General features: G+C 36.6%; 1 protein-coding gene across 1 annotated transcript; it reads right to left on the bottom strand.

The window, feature by feature from the left end:
* Positions 1-867: 867 nt before the first annotated feature.
* FGB (fibrinogen beta chain) lies at positions 868-8979 on the bottom strand. Its single transcript, NM_001133381.1, has 8 exons — positions 8862-8979; positions 6018-6209; positions 5344-5527; positions 4193-4420; positions 3517-3630; positions 2639-2764; positions 2146-2431; positions 868-1528 (listed from the first exon to the last, which is right to left on the bottom strand). Exons 1-8 carry the CDS (start codon positions 8973-8975, stop codon positions 1297-1299), a joined length of 1476 nt encoding a protein of 491 aa, NP_001126853.1. The 5' UTR covers positions 8976-8979; the 3' UTR covers positions 868-1296.
* Between the last annotated feature and the right edge of the window lie 9430 nt (positions 8980-18409).

Genomic DNA, 18409 nt, shown 5'->3' with positions numbered 1-18409 from the left:
AAGCTTAAGAACAATAAGTACCATAAAAATGGGTGGCAATGATGATACATTAGGGGTGGAGGACCTGGGGTCATAAGGTTGCCCATGGGGAGTTGGAGTGAAGTGTTGAGATGATATGCCCATTTCATCGGGAGAAGTAGAAAGAGCAGAAAAACCACTTTTACTTTAGTGCCGGTGTAACTACGAAAAAAAAAAAGCCTAATTGAGGACAAGAATAGACCTCATTTCTATGGGCAACAGGCACATTCTGCTCCCTATTTCATTATTTCCCTTAAAAAACACTTGGTGAAGACTTGATCCAGATTGTCCGCTTGGAATCTCTGATCCTGATGTCTATTTAAGTGGCAGAGTGGTGGCTTTTCCATGGTATAGAGTCAGATTTTTTTTTTTTTTTTTTTGAGATGGAGTCTCGTCTACGGCCATACCACCCTGAACGCGCCCGATCTCGTCTGAGATGGAGTCTCACGCTGTTGCCCAGGCTGGAGTGCAGTGTTGAGATCTTGGCTCAATGCAATCTCCGCCTCACAGGTTCAAGTGATTCTCCTGCCTCAGCCTCCAAGTAGCTGGGACTACAGGCACCTGCCACCATGCCCGGCTAATTTTTGTATTTTTAGTAGAGACGGGTTTTCACCATATTGGTCAGGCTGGTCTTGAACTCCTGACCTTGTGACCACCTGCCTCGGCCTCCCAAAGTGTTGGGATTATAGTCATGAGCTACCGTGCCGGGCCTAGAGTCAGATTTTAAATCTTCAAATATTCAAGACCGGTTTATTAGCTATTTGAGGTTGTGAACGCTTCTGCTTCCTTACGAGTGCAAAGCCTAACTCATTGAATGTATGGATTACAAAACAAGGAAACATTAACTTATTGCAACAGAGTCTGGTTTAATTAATAAATCTTGGAAGTTTTCTTTGACAGATCCTACATAAATAAATACAGTTTTAAAAGTGGACTTTTAAACATCGGTTTTTCCTTTCCCTCATGGTTTTCCTACAACAAGGATAAAAGACCCCTCTTCCTTATTTGAAACTTCTCGCAATCAACTAGAACGGAAATTATGAACACCGACTCTGTCAAAACTATACTTTTGTTACTTTTTGGTGAGCAAGAGAAATGAAGAAAACAAAAGAAAATCATGTGCTATTTTAATGTAATTTATCCTATACTTTTTTCAAAAAGTCACACTCACATCTGCTTGAGAGTTTTAGAGGAATATAATGTATGAAAGAAAATTCCAATAACATAATGTACAAAAATGTTGTCACATACAGAAGAGAAAAATCTACGTTTTGGGGACTATTGCTGTGGGAAGAAGGGCCTGATCTTCATACTCATCTTCTTCATTGAGTACCATGACCCCTTCCAATTCATCCATACTACACCATCATCTGTGCCATGCTTTGCCATGTCCCAGGTGTACTGTCCACCCCAGTAGTATCTGCCATTTGGATTGGCTGCATGACATCTATTATACCACCATCCACCACCGTCTTCTTTAGAACACTGTTTTCTGGGATCTGTTGTTAACCTGAAAGAAAATGTGTTTGGTGTTATTAGAAACAGAACTACGGTGGTCAAGTTACGTTTTGCAGATTACCCATAAAAGAGTGCTACACTCGTGTGCACAGTACTCTTTCCTTTGGGTGCTATACAGAGAGTCACACTAATACACCAAAGACCTCCTGTGCCCTATAGCAAGAAAGAGAGAACTGGGCCTTTGTGGCCAATCCATCTAGGGACTGCATTGGTTACTTTATACTGGAATAGTAGCTTTTACAACCCTTAGTATCAGAGAACCCTGGAAATGAAAATGAAAGTTTTCACACACACTTTAGAATACAGAGATATAGGTATTTATCTAAATGCTCATTACTCAGAAAGTAACTGTGTTCAAATTCTAGTTCTATCTCTGGGTAGTTGTGTGACATTGGACAAATCACATAATCTCTCTAAATCTCATCTGTAAAATGAGAATAAGAATGTCTACCTTATAGTTTAAATGCTTTCGAGTGATGCATAAAGAGCTTAGTACAGTGGCTGACAGTAAGTGCCCAGGAAGTGGTAGCTATTAAAAATATTGTTAATGATTCTGAGCAATGATATTAGTGGGATTTTTAGAGCAGGAGCAAAGAGTGCCACACATACCAGCCATCATTGTCTCTGTCATACGTGCTGAAGAACATGCCGTTGTGAATGGTCATGGTCCTGTTTTCTCCCGTCAGCTGAGATGCTCCATCCATGAGGGCATTGCCGGCTGTTCCTCTATATTTGTTCACTGAGATCTGGTATTTGTTGGCCTCATTCTGTACAGTGAATCCTCCATAGTGAGCCTTTACTTTGTCTCCTTTCCAGTCCTCCATTTCTATCAAAAGTTCTGTGGGTCCCATCCTGGTAAGCTGGCTAATTTTGTCATTTCCAAGCCAATACTCACCTAAAAGAAAAACAAAATAAAATCTCACCAAAAATAAAATTTTGGGAAACTAAAAACTGCCTTTCTTCCCTTATCTTTAGCTTCCACATTTTTGTCAGGAAACTCCTCTTAACTGCCTAAAACAGGCTTCCAACAATGTATGTTTTTTAATAAAAAAAAAAACCCGTTTCAAATAGAACGATTTTATTTTGCATGCCTGTTTGTTACCTGGTAGGCCACAGTAATTCTTCCCATCTGTGTTGGTTGCAACATTTCCAAATCCCTGTTTATATGGATCCCATTTCCTACCAAAGTCAACACTACCGTCTTGACGGTTCTGAATCACTGTCCATCCTTTGGTTGACAGAAACAAAAAGAGCATATATTAACCAACAGCAAATAATGTCACTTTGAAAAGAATATCTGAATCCCCTGTCCATTCCATTTATTATATATTTGGTGCTCTAAAATAGATGTCACTTTGAAAAGAATATCTGAATCCCCTATCTATTCCATTTATTATATATTTGGTGCTCTAAAATAGATACAATAAGGAAATAAATATGAGAGGAAAACTTGTAAAATCTTTGGAAGCTGCAAGTGCTTTATCTTACCCCAAATTGTGAATTATAGATATTTTATAACTTTTTAAATATCAGGTTGAATTCCAAATAAAATTACTCATTGTTGGCTATGTTAGATGTTAGAGCTAAGTCTTGTTTCCTGGCTTTTTAATTAATTTTTTTTTTGAGACAGGATCTCACTATCCTCTGTTGCCCAGGCTACAGTGCAGTAGCATGATCAAGACTCCAGGTTGTGGGCTCAGGTGATCTCCCATCTTAGCCTCCTGGATAGCTGGGACTACAGGCACATACTACCAACCCAGCTGTTTTTTTTTTTTTTTTGGTATTTTTTTTTGTAGAGTTGGGGTCTCATTATGTTGCCCAGACTAGTTTCAAACTCCTAGGCTCAAGCTATCAGCCCACTTTGGCCTCCCAAAGTGCTGGAATTACAGGCATAAGCCACCACACCTGGCCTTGTTTCCTGGCATTTTATGGTATCCAAATAATTACAGATCAACAGGTCAACAACTGTCGAAAGCTTACCTCCATTTTCTGTGTTCATATCACAGTATACTCTATACGGTTTGACAGAACTGTCGGGTTGAATGAGATACATTTCAGATGTTTCACCTCCTTTCCTGATAATTTCCTCACATTCTGCAAATGTAAGACAACATTATGTTCAGGGATTTATGACATAATTACTTTGTATTTAGTCACCAATTCTTTAAAATAACATTACATAAGTTACTAAGGAGTGTTTTATTATAGACCTTTGAGAATAATATAACAAATATTAGATTTTCATTTTACTTTAGTAAGTCCAAGCCAGTTTTGAGGACGTTTATCTGCTAAGAGGATGAAAAAAGCTCTTCTCCACCTTTTGTGTCCTGGAATATCCATGAGCTCCCAGAACACACAAAATGGAGAAACTTCTACATCTATCTGTGGTTCTGCCATCTGTTCAAGCCAGTACGCAGATGCACACATCAGCCACCCCTGGGACTACTGTGCCCCATCCTGCTCATCAAAACCAGCAAATGCACCAGGCCAGTCCAAAACACAACCGGCTAAGGATATTTTTGTGATGTACTGTAATGTCATTATGATCTGTTGGGAAAATCCACTCAACATTTTTGTTGTTGTTGTTGTTGTTCTCTTATTTTTGGTGTGTGAGTTCTTCTGGAACTCTCTAAAAATATGTTTATGAATCGGTTACCTTTGCCAGACACCACAGGAATATTGCAACTGACAGTGCATGGGGTGCGACAATATTCCATTTGAGCTGAGACATCAGATTCTAACTTTTGTATTTTGCTTCTCAGGTTTTCCAGGATTGAACGAAGCACACGAAGGTTAGTTGGGATATTACTATTCACAGTCTCATCTATATATAATTGGTGCTTTTCCAGTTCTGAGGAGTACTCATTGACTACATTTTCATTATCTGGAAAAATGAAATTATGTAGAAATAGTCAGCATTTTTGCCTCACAAAACTAATGTATTTAACTATATGATTTTGATTTTCTGAGAATAAACTATTAAACACTGAGCTACCACCAAGCAGTTATGATATATAGTCATATTTAGGGGAAATGATTTGGCCCATGACATATACAAATTAACATAAATCCTAACTACCATGCAAGTAATTTACCATAGGTATAAGCTAAAGATTGTGTCCAGTAATAAATGAAATAGGTTGTTTATTTCTTTGGTGAGGGAAAAGAGGAGAAAGCAGTATTGGGGTCTTCCATCTGAGAAGTTCAATCTTACAGACTGGATATACTTGATTTATTTATCCATTTCACATAAGTATAGCAGAACCTTGAAATTTATAAGATGTCATGATTCCTTAGATTTCTTTGAAAAATTTCCAACTGTGGGTACGCTACTCACTGAGATGCCTGTGCCAGGCTCACGCACTAGCTGTTTCCTGACCACCAAGTCAACAGCACTCAACATTCTGACCTCAAGATTCACAGGTTAGGTGTCATTATCCACAACACTACTGAATATATTATGAATAACTCTCTCATTCAAAACCTCAAATGTTAAAACTATAAATGCTAGGGTTTTTTTTTCCACTCTGTAAATATTATCTTCTGAGTCACAAGTTTCTTGCATACTTAAAATAAGGAGTCGTAGTAGAATTTTTCATAGAAAATCATACTTGCTGATGTCAGACTGGGAATAAGAGCTGAATAGTGCTTATCTGGCAAGTTGCAGGAGAAGGTGCCCAAAAGCAGTATGAATGCTATTCAACTAACCCAGAAATGTTAATCTTCTCACAACCACGCATTCTTGTGGCAGTCTAACGGTTCCAATTTTATAGCTGAAAATCAAATGGAAAGCACAAGGATATCTACCTTTTACTTGCTTCTGCCTCTTTTGCCACAGGTCTTTCAGCAAATACATGTACTGAAAGGTAGAAGAGGAGGTCTGGGAAATAGTTCCCACATCGTTATTTAACTGATCAACACTATTTCTGATTGGCCTTTCCTGTTGTAGCAAAGCCTCTTGCAACTGACATCCTGTAGGACACAACACCCCCTAAAAACAGAGAAAATAGCAGGCATTAGATGAAGGATTTGGGTCATGGACATTTGTTAAAATAGCACATAGGAAAATTCAGCGATACGATTAGCCAACATAAAAATTTATTATTTGGTTTTCTGTAAGACCAGAAATTTGAAAGTCATCATCATACTCTTATAGAGATTTAAAATATTCCTTACCACAGAAAAAATATAATTGGGCTATGAAAATTTTACCGACTGAACAAAGGCAGTGGGCAAAATACAAATGGAAAGGTGGCACCCACATATCCTAATTTGAAATTTTGGGCCCAGACCACAGAAAACAAGAAAGCAAGCCTAAACCAAAGGCACAATATGTTTATGTTTTGAATTTTATTTCCAAAATAAATAAACAAAATAACAGTGATCGTAATGTGGGTCGGTGAAACATTAGGAGACTGCCATGACTACAGGCTTTCTCTGCATGAGAGAGCCACCACTGCAAGAAACATCAGTGCACCCACCAGGTCTGGGTCAGCGTGAAGACAGCCTCCAGCATCAGGGGCTTTTCTTTCTACTTTCTTTTGAGTGGCAGCTGCTTTGGCTGGACGAGCGCGATAGCCACCTCCACTGATGGGCGGTGGGGCAGGCCTCAGGCTGGGAGCCTCTTCTCTCTTCTTGTCAAGGGGTCGATGACCACGGGCACCGAAGAGACCCTACAAGGAATGAGGCAGAAATATAATACAGAGTGTTAGAGAAGATTTGGAATGTAACTATTCCAACACCCTCATTTTATAATTTAGGTTATCACAAGCTTGATGATTTGCTTAAGATCCATCAACTGGCTGGTTGGTGATAGTGAATCTGTAGGTTGCTTACTGTTCAGTAACAGTAGAAAGACCAACTGCACAAAAAAGCTATGATGCAGTGTAGCTTTTAAAGAGAGGCCTTAGGATAAAGCTGTATCAGATTATGAATAGTAATGACCTCGTATTCCTAAAACATACATTGGAACTTACGAAATTTTAACGAATCTATACTGTCAAGAAGAATGAATATTCTCAAGCCACTTGGATTGTTAGATTCCTATGATTATTGTTAATCATTTCCCTACTTTCATTTTTGTGAATTGATGATTAGACTCCTATATAAACATATTTAAGAGACATTAAAGACTTATTAAAGGTTGATTCTACTTGGAATTTATTTGTAATAAGACAATCTTTGACCCTCATAAGGTACTCTGGAGCTTGGCTACTTGTAAGTCTTGACCGCAGGGTTGACTTACAGCTATGAGACCTTGGGCAAGTTGCTTTATCTCTGCCCCAGTTTTCTCATCTGTAAAATAAGTGTAATGATAGTTTGAATCTGCCTTACAAGATTATTGTAAGGATTAAATAACTTATTGCATATGGTATCCTCAGAACAGTACTTGGCAATAATAAGTGCTCATTACTATTTTTATTGGAATCACACATAACAAGTACTACAGTTTAAGTGTCCTCTCCACTGCGAATTTCACTTTTAGTCTTATCTTCTATCAACAAAATTATTGGTTAAACCATTATCTTGAAATTTCTTACATGATTTCTTTATCAAACATTATGATTTTCTTATATTTAAAATAATTCTCAAGGCTTGTGCATTATAGTTAAAATTACTTGCTAACTTAAAATATTATATTAAAAGATAATGAAGCAGAAAATATGCATTGCAATAGGAAAGTTTTGATTTGGATTAACTACATTCTTTTTTTTTTTTGTCAGTAGCTATACATCCTTTGGAGCTTAATTACAAATTAACAAACGACATGATTTGGAACAACTGAGCAACTGAGCTCTCTTGCAATTTTGTGAGTCTGGAAGTCATCAGATGAACTCTGTTTGGAATTGCATTGTCATTTATTCATTAGATTATAATATTATTTAACATTTAGTAGCATGGTGCTAGGATTAAAACCCAGCCAGGCTGGTTCTAGATTTTCCTGTTTAACCAGTTGACTATATACATCCTTAATATGTAAAGATTTGGAGGATATATACATATTTCACATTGAAGGCATGGTCCTAGTCAGAGCTTACCCTCTCTAAAACAAATTTTAAGAAATGTGATTCATCTGCTTATTACAAATACAATTATAACAAGAGAAAACTATTTTCTTTTTATTTCAGAGTGCCACTAGAGAGGTAGCATGGATGGTCTGGCTTTACTAGAGAAAAGGAAATTTTAAAAAATATTTAAAGAAAGTATATACTTAAAGAAAAACACTTAAAGAAATTATGAAGGCCACTTGTTGAATAATCAAAATCCATTTTGAAGCCTAAACTACTAAACTATCTCTGCGAGGTTTAGTTGATAAGCAGAAATGTGAAAGTGCTTTGCAGAGTACTTTACAAAAATTTAGTCTTACACATTCTTTACATTGTTCTTACCTAATATGATTAAACAGACTTAACCAGATTAACCATATGTTTTTACACATACAACCAGATTAACTATACGTTCTTACACGTAGAGTCTGATAAGTACAACACTTAAGTTCCCTTGAAACTCAATAATGATCCAAAATGAATCACTTCATTTAAATATTATTGTGTATTCTTATTTCTAGTTTAATGATATTATGCCATATGTAAGAAATTTGGCCATGATAGGTTTGATGATAAAATTTAAATTTCTTAAATATTCATTGTCCTAAATGCATTTCTGTATTTTTAGTAACAGCAAATTAACAGCAATAAGTCAGCAAAAATAATAGTTGAGGACAAACTGTTCTACAAATAAATAAATTAGACTGAACCGTGTTTCATAACTATTAATAATAACAATACACACTAACTCTAATTTGAACTTTTCATCTGACAAAAGCAATATTTCATTTTCTATCATTACACTTGATGTATTTTGCTTTTAGGCTTAATAATCTCAGTAACAATATATATTACCTTCCTTCACCAAAGAACGATCTACCTACCACCAGTTTTTTTTATTTTAAAATTCTGCTCTTTTATTATTTTATAGTTTCTGAGATTTTCAGATCTTGTCCTCTTAATTGTAATCCTGTATTGCTAGAAGTAAATGAAAATCACAGTACTCCGAATAGCAAGTGAGAAAAACACACCTTACATTAGCTAAGCCATCTTCATCTTAAGAAAACAAAGGTGATAAACTAGAAAACAAGAAATTACTTTGTTTTTATATAAGAAATACTATGAAACATTCTTTAAATACAATAAGTCAGAGGTTAACAATTTCATTTCATAACTATAAGCAATGCTAATTTCATTAAAATAAGCACATAATATGATTATGTTACATCTTATATTAATAATACTACTAATAATATAATAATGCTTTAAAAAATTCACCTGTTCATTGTCGTTGACACCTTGGGATTTAACTAGAAAAACACACAATAGTAGCAATAATAGATGTTTCATGGTTTTAAGTTTGTGGAAGCTCCAAGGAACCATCCTTTTCATGTAGACTTAACTGAGAGATCTTCAATCCTATATATATCTGAGTCCTCTGCTAGGAATGACTTTAGAAATGGTTACCTTTCCTTAGTTAATATTTAATTTTTGGTTCACTTGTTGGCTGAACCATTTTATCACTTAAGCAACATCTTCCCAGCAAAACTTATTTACTTGCCATACAACTATTATTCTCTGTTGGTCTAGTTTAGAAACATTAAATTTCTTCAATTCATTTAATTGGACAAAATGATGGGAAGTTAGGGCATTCCTCAAAGAGAGATGTGTATCTTATTTCTGGTAAATTAATGTGGAAACTACACAAGCTCTGAAAGAATATGTGAGAAAACAAATCTAAGCTTAGTAAATTTTACCTACTCACAAGGCAATCACTGAAATCATGACTCATTAATGATATACCATAAATGCTTATGTTTTGTGATAATCACATAATTCTATTTCAAAAGGGGCCATTAAAATCAATAGTAATGTTATATCATAATGTGTTTATCTTTTGTTTTAGGCATTAATCAAAATAACAAAATAACAAATTCATATCCTATTCTATGAAAGATAAATATCAGAAAGACCTTTTTTTTTGTGCTGAATAGCTTTTATATTTTGTCCTTAATTCACATAAGGTAAAATGTTCAACAAGTTCTAAACATTATTAAGATAACTAATAAATTATAGATTTCTGAATCAAAATTATGATGATGATTAAATACATATTTAACATTCTATTTTATTGTTATATAGTTTATATCATATGATTTATAAAAACAATGTTATTTTAACACTGGCGAAGTCTTCATATATCTGTTTCAATTAGTATGCTCACAGACTAAATGAGGCCCATTTTCCTTCATTTCCCACAAGCCACAAAATTTATCTCTCTTGTCTGTTCACTTGTGTGTTGCAATCAGGATTAATAACTCCTACAAGAATCAATAGGAACACCAGTCAGTAATCCAAATCCCAGTAAGTGCATTGATTCAAAGCATTTTTCTGTTTTTTGTATGGAAAGTGAAACATTCTCATTAAATTTAAAAATTATTTTATTAAAAAGATGGCAGGTTATCAGGGTTTGGATCAGCAGAGTATTGAAACAATGCTTTGAAACAGAGTCTTGAGAATGGTGTGGGACCCACTACATTTTTCTTTCTTCTCTAGGTAGCAGAGATTGCATTCCCAAATTCTTTTAACTCAGATTCCTAGAAACAAATTATTCTCTTGGTAGCATAGGTTGTCCTCCCAAATTCTTTTAACTTAGCTTAATAGAGACAAAGTACTCAGTTTAAATTAAGAAAAAAATATTGAGTCTTTCCAAATTTGTGTTCCCTTTATTAGCAATGAGTAAATATTATATTTTAAGATTTTTTTCTTTAGCTTTAATGTTTCTTAAAGGGATATATGATCTGACAGAAAAAGCAAATATCTATGTAGATATTAATTAATATATATACAGGAATATTTCCCATGAAAATATAACTGATAACAAAGTTTATTTTAATAATCTGGACAGGATTTTATTTTAGTGATGTACAGATTCTTACAGATTTAAAAAGAATTATCTGTTAAGAAAACTCTAACCTTTTTTTTCATTTTGAGGTAACATATTAGCACATTTTCAATGACTGATGTTTGATCAACTAACAATAGAATCATCATTTAACTTTCAGAAGTCTGTAAATTTGTAAAGTTTTTTCTAGTCTATAATAGACTCTTGTTCAATACTAAAGTGAAGGTTCCTTTACTTTCCTACTTTGTTCTACTCTGATTGGCATTCTTCCTATGGTCAGAAGGAGGATGGATTAAATCTAGCATGCATGCACTGTAACAGCACAGACTTAATATTCATCTTACAAATAGTTCTTGAGAGTCTCCTCAGTGACAGGTAGTGTGATAGGGGCTAGGAATGCATTGGTGAGCAAGACAGACATAGTAGGCATTCAATACATACTTACAGGATGAATGAGTGAACTAGCCATCATTGGTACAAGCCTCAGATGCCAAATTATGGTAGTCATTTATCGTATTTAATTCTTGAAACCACTATGTTCTACAGGTGGTGAAACAGGTTCAGAGAGGTTAAGTAAATTACCCCAGAGCATATAGGTAGTAGGTGCTGGTATGAGGACTTGACCCATGACTGTCTGACTCTACAGTCCACACTCTGTGCCCATTACATCATATTGCCCAACAGGATATAAACATTATAAAAATTTACCTCTACCTTCTTTTTGTTTGTTTGTTCTTTTGGAGTTTTTTGGCCAGCCCGTCATCTTGGGACTATAATGTATCAGGCTGACACACTCACTCATAGCTTTTACTTTCACTTATCTTTTTACCCTTATGTGTGGGTATAGTATTCATGTCTGTGTGAGGCATGTGCAATGCAGTGATAATGAGTTTCTTTAATTCTAGTTCTTGTTAGATATGTCTTTTTTCTGTAGAGTTATATACAGTTACACTGAGAATCTAAATTGCCTAATATTACAAAGAAGATGATCATGTTTTCAGGGAAGAAATATATTTGCAGAGACACTGCTTACTAAGATGCTTAAATTTTTTTAGAATGTTGATGCCATTGGTGGAGGGGAAAGGGAGTACTATTTGTTCAGTTATTTTGAGGTCATTAGTGCAGTGTTCTTCACATTAGCTGATGTCGTTGCATAAGTCAAGGGTGGTAAATCAGTGACAGAGAAAACAGAGATAATCTGTCCTGCCCAGCAGCTCTATGGCTGGAAGGGCAAAGACTTGCCGATACCAATTGTCAATACACTTGTTGATACTTTTACAAGTCATGTCAGGCCCAGTCTCCATAGCACAAGGCAATTTGGGCTTAACAACTATTTACAGAGCATCTACTTCATAGCAGGTAGTTTGCTAGGGGCCGGGGAGACCTTGGCGCAGCCTTAAGTCTAAAAGGAAAGACAGAAAATGAAAACTACTTACAATAATTAGTGTTGAGCCTAAGACTGGGGGAGGTGAGGCTTTGGGACTGGTAACTTAAGGATCTAACTTTCTTCAGGGGGAAACAAACTTCAAAGGAAAAGGGCTTTTAGACTTGAAACTTGGTTTGAATGACTGTAGAGTTTATGTCATGAACCTGGCACATAGCCAGTATTTAATAAATATCGGTTGAGCAAATTCATGAATATATAAATAAACGAATGACTAAAAGGAATACTGATTCTCACTGTCTAAATATGCATAGGTTTTGAGGTACTGTAATAAGTTGTTAGTCTCTGTATATATTTTCCTTGTGTTACCTTGAAAAACAGTTTGAGAACTACTATCCAAAGGGAAATTAACACTGAAGAGTTGGAGGCCAGGCTGGACCAGAGCTCTTGGGGCAAGCCTGAGACCAGTGCAGTGGTGACACCTGCAATTTGTTAGTCATCTTTAGTGGGAAAGCATATGGTGGGGAAGAAATAGGAGATGATGCCATCTCTTGTGGAATGTCTCCCTCTACTGGCTTAGATGTCAGTTTCCATTTCTTATGGGAGCTGACATAGAGCATGGTAATAAGGGATAATAGGACATGTTCTCCTCCAACTGGATGGAGATCACAAGAGCTAAGAAAAGATAGAGTTGCTCTTCTGCTTTTGTCACATTGAGACCCACAACCATTAAGGGTGTAATGAACACCTCTGGGAGTGCTGCTCCCTTCTCCTGGAATGACCCCTAAAATGGAGGTGTGAAGCTCCAGTGGTCCTGTCAGTACTACAACACCCTGACGCTCTAACCACAGGTGACCAAGCTAGGGGTAGACAGACCCCTTACCCAAGCTAAATCTACCAGATTGTCTCTCCAAATTTGATATTTGCTGGAAGAAGAAGGAGAAGGAGGAGCAGGAGGAGGAGAAGGGGAAGGGGAAGGGAACTGGGTTAATTGGCCTTATGTTATATCCATGGCAGCGTTTTAGAGGGAAAGCCTACTAACTGCATCAACAGAAGTAACCAAAACTTCCAAACATAATACATTGATTCTTCACAGCCCAATCTGTGAGACACCTGATGTCCTTTCTATAGTACTCATTTTACCTTTCATTAACTTTGACTGAGATGATTTTTGGCATTTGTTGAAAAAATTAAGATCAAATTTTTAGGAATCAGACTGGCTGTCTTATTTTTAAGCATAAATTGCATGTTAGAAAGAGAAGCTTTATATTCTAAGAATGTAATCAATCACTAAAAGTTTTCATATATTAAGCATATGGGCTGGGTGCAGTGGCTCACAGCTGTAATTCCAGCACTTTGGGAGGTCAAGGATCACTTGAGCCCAGGAGTTCGAGACCACCTCGGGCAACGTGGTGAAACCCTATCTATACAAAAAATGAAAAAATTATCTGGGCATGGTGGCACATACCTGCAGTCTCAGCCACTCCAGCTACTTGGGAGGCTGAGAGGTGGGAGGATTGCTTGGGCCTGGGAGGTTGAGGCTGCAATAAGCTGAGATTGCACCACTATACACCAGCCTTAGTGACAAAGCAAGACCCTGTCTGTCTCTCTCTGTCTCTCTCTCTCTCTCTATATATATATATATATATGTATATATGTATGTATGTATGTATTTTTTTGTAGAGATAGGGTTTCACCATGTTGCCCAGACTGGTCTTGAACTCCTGGCCTCAAGTGATCCACCAGCCTTGGCCTCCCAAAGTGCTGGAATTACAGCTGTGAGCCACCATGCCCAGCCCATATACTTAGTATATGAAAACTTTTAGTGATTGATTACATTATTTGAATATAAAGCTTCTCTTTCCAACATGGAATTTATGCTTAAAAATAAGACAGCCAGTCTGATAGTATTAGCAGTGAAACTCTAGGGAAAATGGGAACTTTTATTTTGGTGCATGTCAGTAACATGCATTTCAAAAATTTCAAAAATCTTTCACAATTTAATAACTTATAAATATTTCTTGAATTAGATTAACAATATTTTCTGTAAAATGTGCACAGGATTAGACAAAGGTTCAATAAAATTTTTGTGAAGAGTTACAGTTTGATAAGAAAGCATGAGCCCTATAGATAAAAGTGGGCAAAAGATATATATACATGTATATATATCCATATATATATTTAAAAAAACACAAACATGTACTTGAAAAAAATATGGAACCTAGATATAAGTCAAAGAAAGCCAGAAAGGCTGGTTTCTAGAAACACGGATACAATGTTAGGGAAGGGGGAGACGTGGGCAGAAAAATCTCTATCCTCTCCACATAATAAAGAGGTAATGACAAACTAAGAAAAAGAGGCAGGTTGAATGAGGATGGACAAAGTATGCTATTGGGTCCAGGATCTCCCTTCAATCCTTTGTTATTTGCTCAATGTTTCAATCTACTTTGCTGATATGGATTGGCTGTGTTCCCACCCAAATCTCACTTTGAATTATAGTTCCCATAATCCTAATATGTTGTGGGAGGGACCTGTTGGGAGGTAATTGAATCATGGGTGCAGTTACCCTCACACTGTTCTTGTGATAGTGAGTGAGTTCTCACGAGATTGAATGGTTTTATAAGGGGATTTCCCTGTTTCATTCCGCACTTCTCCTTCCTGCTGTCATGTGAAGAAGGGCATGTTTGTTGCCCCTTCTGCCTTGATTGTAAGTTTCCTGAGGCCTTCCCAGCTCTGCAGAACTGTGAGTCAATTAAACTTCTTCCCTTTATAAATTACCCACTTTTGGTATGTATTTATTAGTAGTGTGAGAACAGACTAATATATGTGCTAACTCGTATTTTGTGTACTAGGTTTCCTTGTGGGGAGAATCGAGGCCCACTTTAGGTTTAGATTAGGATGAAAATAGAAGCTGCCTGTGTTGACCTCTGACTTCTAGGTTACATTTATGCAGCTTTCTCCCCTTTTAGAACAACGGGGATAATTATTATCATATAACTAGTGCTTATGGGTCAAGTAATTCTGTGCCAGTCTCTGTTACTAGTACGTTACACTTAATTCTTACAATAACTCTATGAGGTAGAGTAGTACTATTATTCCCATTTTACAGATGGGAGAACTGAAATACAAAAAGAAGAAAGTTGCCCAAGATGATGCTGCAGGCAACTTGCAGAGAAGGAGTTGAATCATGGCATTCTGACTCTATACCCTTACCTACTATGATGGACAGTTTCTTCCTGTTGTGCACAAAGCTATTTTTTCTCTTGTGTTGATGTGGTGTTCCTACTTTAGCAAAATGAACACCTGTGTATGTATATCTTTGCATCCTTTTATGAAGATTATATATAATACATACGTGCATTCACACAGACATACACACTGTCACACAAACACACCAACACACATACATACATACCAAGGACATTTTTAGAAAGTAAATCCATTGTAAGAAAAGGTATGCAAACAATTTTGGGGCCAGGAGTGGTGGCTCACACCTGTAATCCCAGCACTTTGGGAGGCCAAGGCAGGAAGGGTGCTTGAGCCCAGGAGTTCGAGAGCAGCCTAGGCAACATAGTGAGACCCCTGTCTCTACAAAAAAAATAAAAAATTAGCCAGGCATCATAGTGCACACCTGTAGTTCCAGCTATTTGGAAGGCTGAGGTAGGAGGATCTGCCTGACCCCAGGAGGTCATCCACTGAAGTCTAGCCTGGGCCACAGAGAAAGACCCTGTCTCGAAAAAAATTGTCAGCTTATTGCTAATCTGCCTATGAAAATGATTGCCACCATTTACACTCTCATGAATATTTAGGTTGTCCCTCATCCTTGCCATCACTTGTTCTTGTCAAATTTTAAAATTTTTTCGCCAACCTGTTAGGTGAAATATGTTATCTTATTGTTATTGTGATTAAAATTTCTTTCATCATGAGCACACTGAGAATCTTTTCAATTTACATATCAGCCACAATGTCAGTGGTCTTTCTGTGAACTGCCTGTCCATGTGCCTTGTCTTTTGAGTTGTTCATTTTTTCTGTTGATTCATGAGAGCTCTTTTCATATTAAGAAAATTAGCCCTGTGGCTAACATACACATTGCATATATTTCCGAATTTTTCATTTGTCTTTTAACTTTGCTTATGATATATGCAGACTTTGGCCTCATTTTCACTGAGTGGAATTTCAACAGCAGTATCTGCTGGGCTGACATGTTTGAAAAAGGCAGCAGCTAGAATGGCTAATACCTCTTTGAGTTCCTTCACCAGCTGCCAGGCATTCAAAGCATCACACATGTTTTTTAAATCCAGGGGCTCCATTTAGAACTGTGATGGGAAGCTTAGGCTTCAGTGTGGATAGCTGTACAGGAGTCTGATGAGGGATCATTCTATACTGCAAGGGCATCTGAGATATTCCTTTACTGTGCTATTTCCTGAGGTAATCTGAAATTGCTTCATCATATTGTGCCATATAAGTGAATGTGAATGCCTTCAAGACTAACTGGCATCTAGTCTCCAAGAAGGTGTCCTTACTCTTGGAGCTCTGCCTCTCTGTGGACACTGCCTCATAGTCCTCTGACACACCACTGTCACTGCATTGTGGTTTTTGGTGGCATCTCTCAGTAAAGTTACTCTACCAGTATCAATTTGCTCAACAGCCTCTCAACCGTTAACACCTGGAGAAGCCACTGTCTTCAGGAAGGGATAGAGATTACAGGCAACAATCAGGCCTGGCCGTGTCAGCATTACCTTTTGGGATCTTATGAGCCAGGATTCCAGCATGGATTTCAGGATGCAAAATTTTCACAGCATTTCAGGAAATCCTGTCAGCTCAGAGACCTCTCTGACTGCCAGACCAGCATCCCTGAGAGCTTTTGCAGTCCCTCCAGAAGCAGCAGTAGTGGGGCCACATGCACAGGCAGGAGGGAGGTCCCCGATTCACGTTTTCACGTCTCTTAATTTTTTTTTCCTTTAGGCCTTGCACATTTTAAAATTTATTGCTATTTAAAATAAAAATTCCTTTCCCTGCTGTATTTTTAACTGCATAAAGGAAAACTATTGATTTTTAATAACATTTCTATACTCAGCTTAGTGAATTTTCATATTGTTTCCAATAGTTTTTTCAATTGGTTTTTTAGGTATAAAGTCATACCATTTGCAAATAAAGATAACTTTGCATCCCTATTTCCTATTTTATTCAATTTAATTTTTTTGTCCAATTGAATGACTAGTACTTTCATAAAAAATAAACGTGGATAATAGTGGTGATGGTGGACATCCTTGTATTGTGACTAATAAGACTATTTTTGATGTTTCTCTGTGAACATGATACTGGCTTTTGGTAGCATATTTCTAAAATAAAGCCTAAAGTGTCTAAATAGCATTATGTAATATAAATATAATGGGATCTATAAATATGAATTAATAATAATAGTAAAATATTCAATCAAATGCCTTACTCTTCTTAATTATTCGTGTCAAAAGGTATTTCTGCAAGCTAAACTGACTGTTGAAAATATTTCTACAGATAAATTGTATTTTGTAACTAAGTTGCTAAGTTTTATAGAAACTAAATAAAATTTAGAATTTACTTAAATGTAATGGAAAATATTTTTCATTGTCATAAAATTTACAAAGATCAGAAATACAGAACTGAACAGTCCTTTTATAAGCAATTATCTGCATTACACACACACAAAGACTGTGATTAAATTAATGGTTATTGAAATAGCGACTTTTCGGGGTGAGCACATCACACACACACACACACACACACACACACACACACGCACACACACAGACTATCCTTCCTATATGTTCAGTAGCTGCAACTCCAAATCAAAATTAAAGTCTCGGCTGGGCTCAGTGGTTCACACCTGTAATCCCAGCACTTTGAGAGGCTGAGACAGGTGGATCACCTAAGGTTGGGAGTGCGAGACTAGCCTGGCCAACATGGTAAAACCCCATCTCTACTAAAAATACAAGTAATTAGCCAGGCGTGGTGGTGCGCACCTGTATTCCCAGCTACTCCAGAGGCTGAGGCAGGAGAATCATTTGAATCCAGGAGGCAGAGATTGCAGTGAGCTGGGATGGTGCCACTGCACTTCAACCTGGCCGACACAGCCAGACTCCGTCTCAAAAAAAATTAAGCTCTCAAAGCCACCTAAACCCATATTTAAGTGTACAATATAATAGCTTACTTATTCATTCATTCAATAAATATTGAAAACTTACCAGTTGCAAGTCAATTAGATTCTGACTGTGTGATAGTAAATATCATGCCATATTCACCCCATAAGTCTACTGGGAAATACAGATATTTAAACAAATACTACAACCAAACATTCAGCTAAGAAAGCTGGAACCAAGACATTGTTATTTCTTCTGTGGCAGTACAAACACCAAAAATATTTCTGTAAAATAAAAACATTTGTAAATGCCTGCAAATATTTGTAAGTACAAATTCTTATTTGTAAAGGTAAACAACAAAAGTCATGATTATGTTCAATATTGTCACTTATTTTGTGATATAGTGTTGTGGGTTGAA

The sequence above is a fragment of the Pongo abelii genome, chromosome 3 (assembly GCF_028885655.2).
Source record: "Pongo abelii isolate AG06213 chromosome 3, NHGRI_mPonAbe1-v2.0_pri, whole genome shotgun sequence".
Taxonomy (NCBI): domain Eukaryota; kingdom Metazoa; phylum Chordata; class Mammalia; order Primates; family Hominidae; genus Pongo; species Pongo abelii.
Note: the sequence above shows the minus strand (reverse complement) of the source record. Positions and strands in the feature narration are given on the sequence as shown.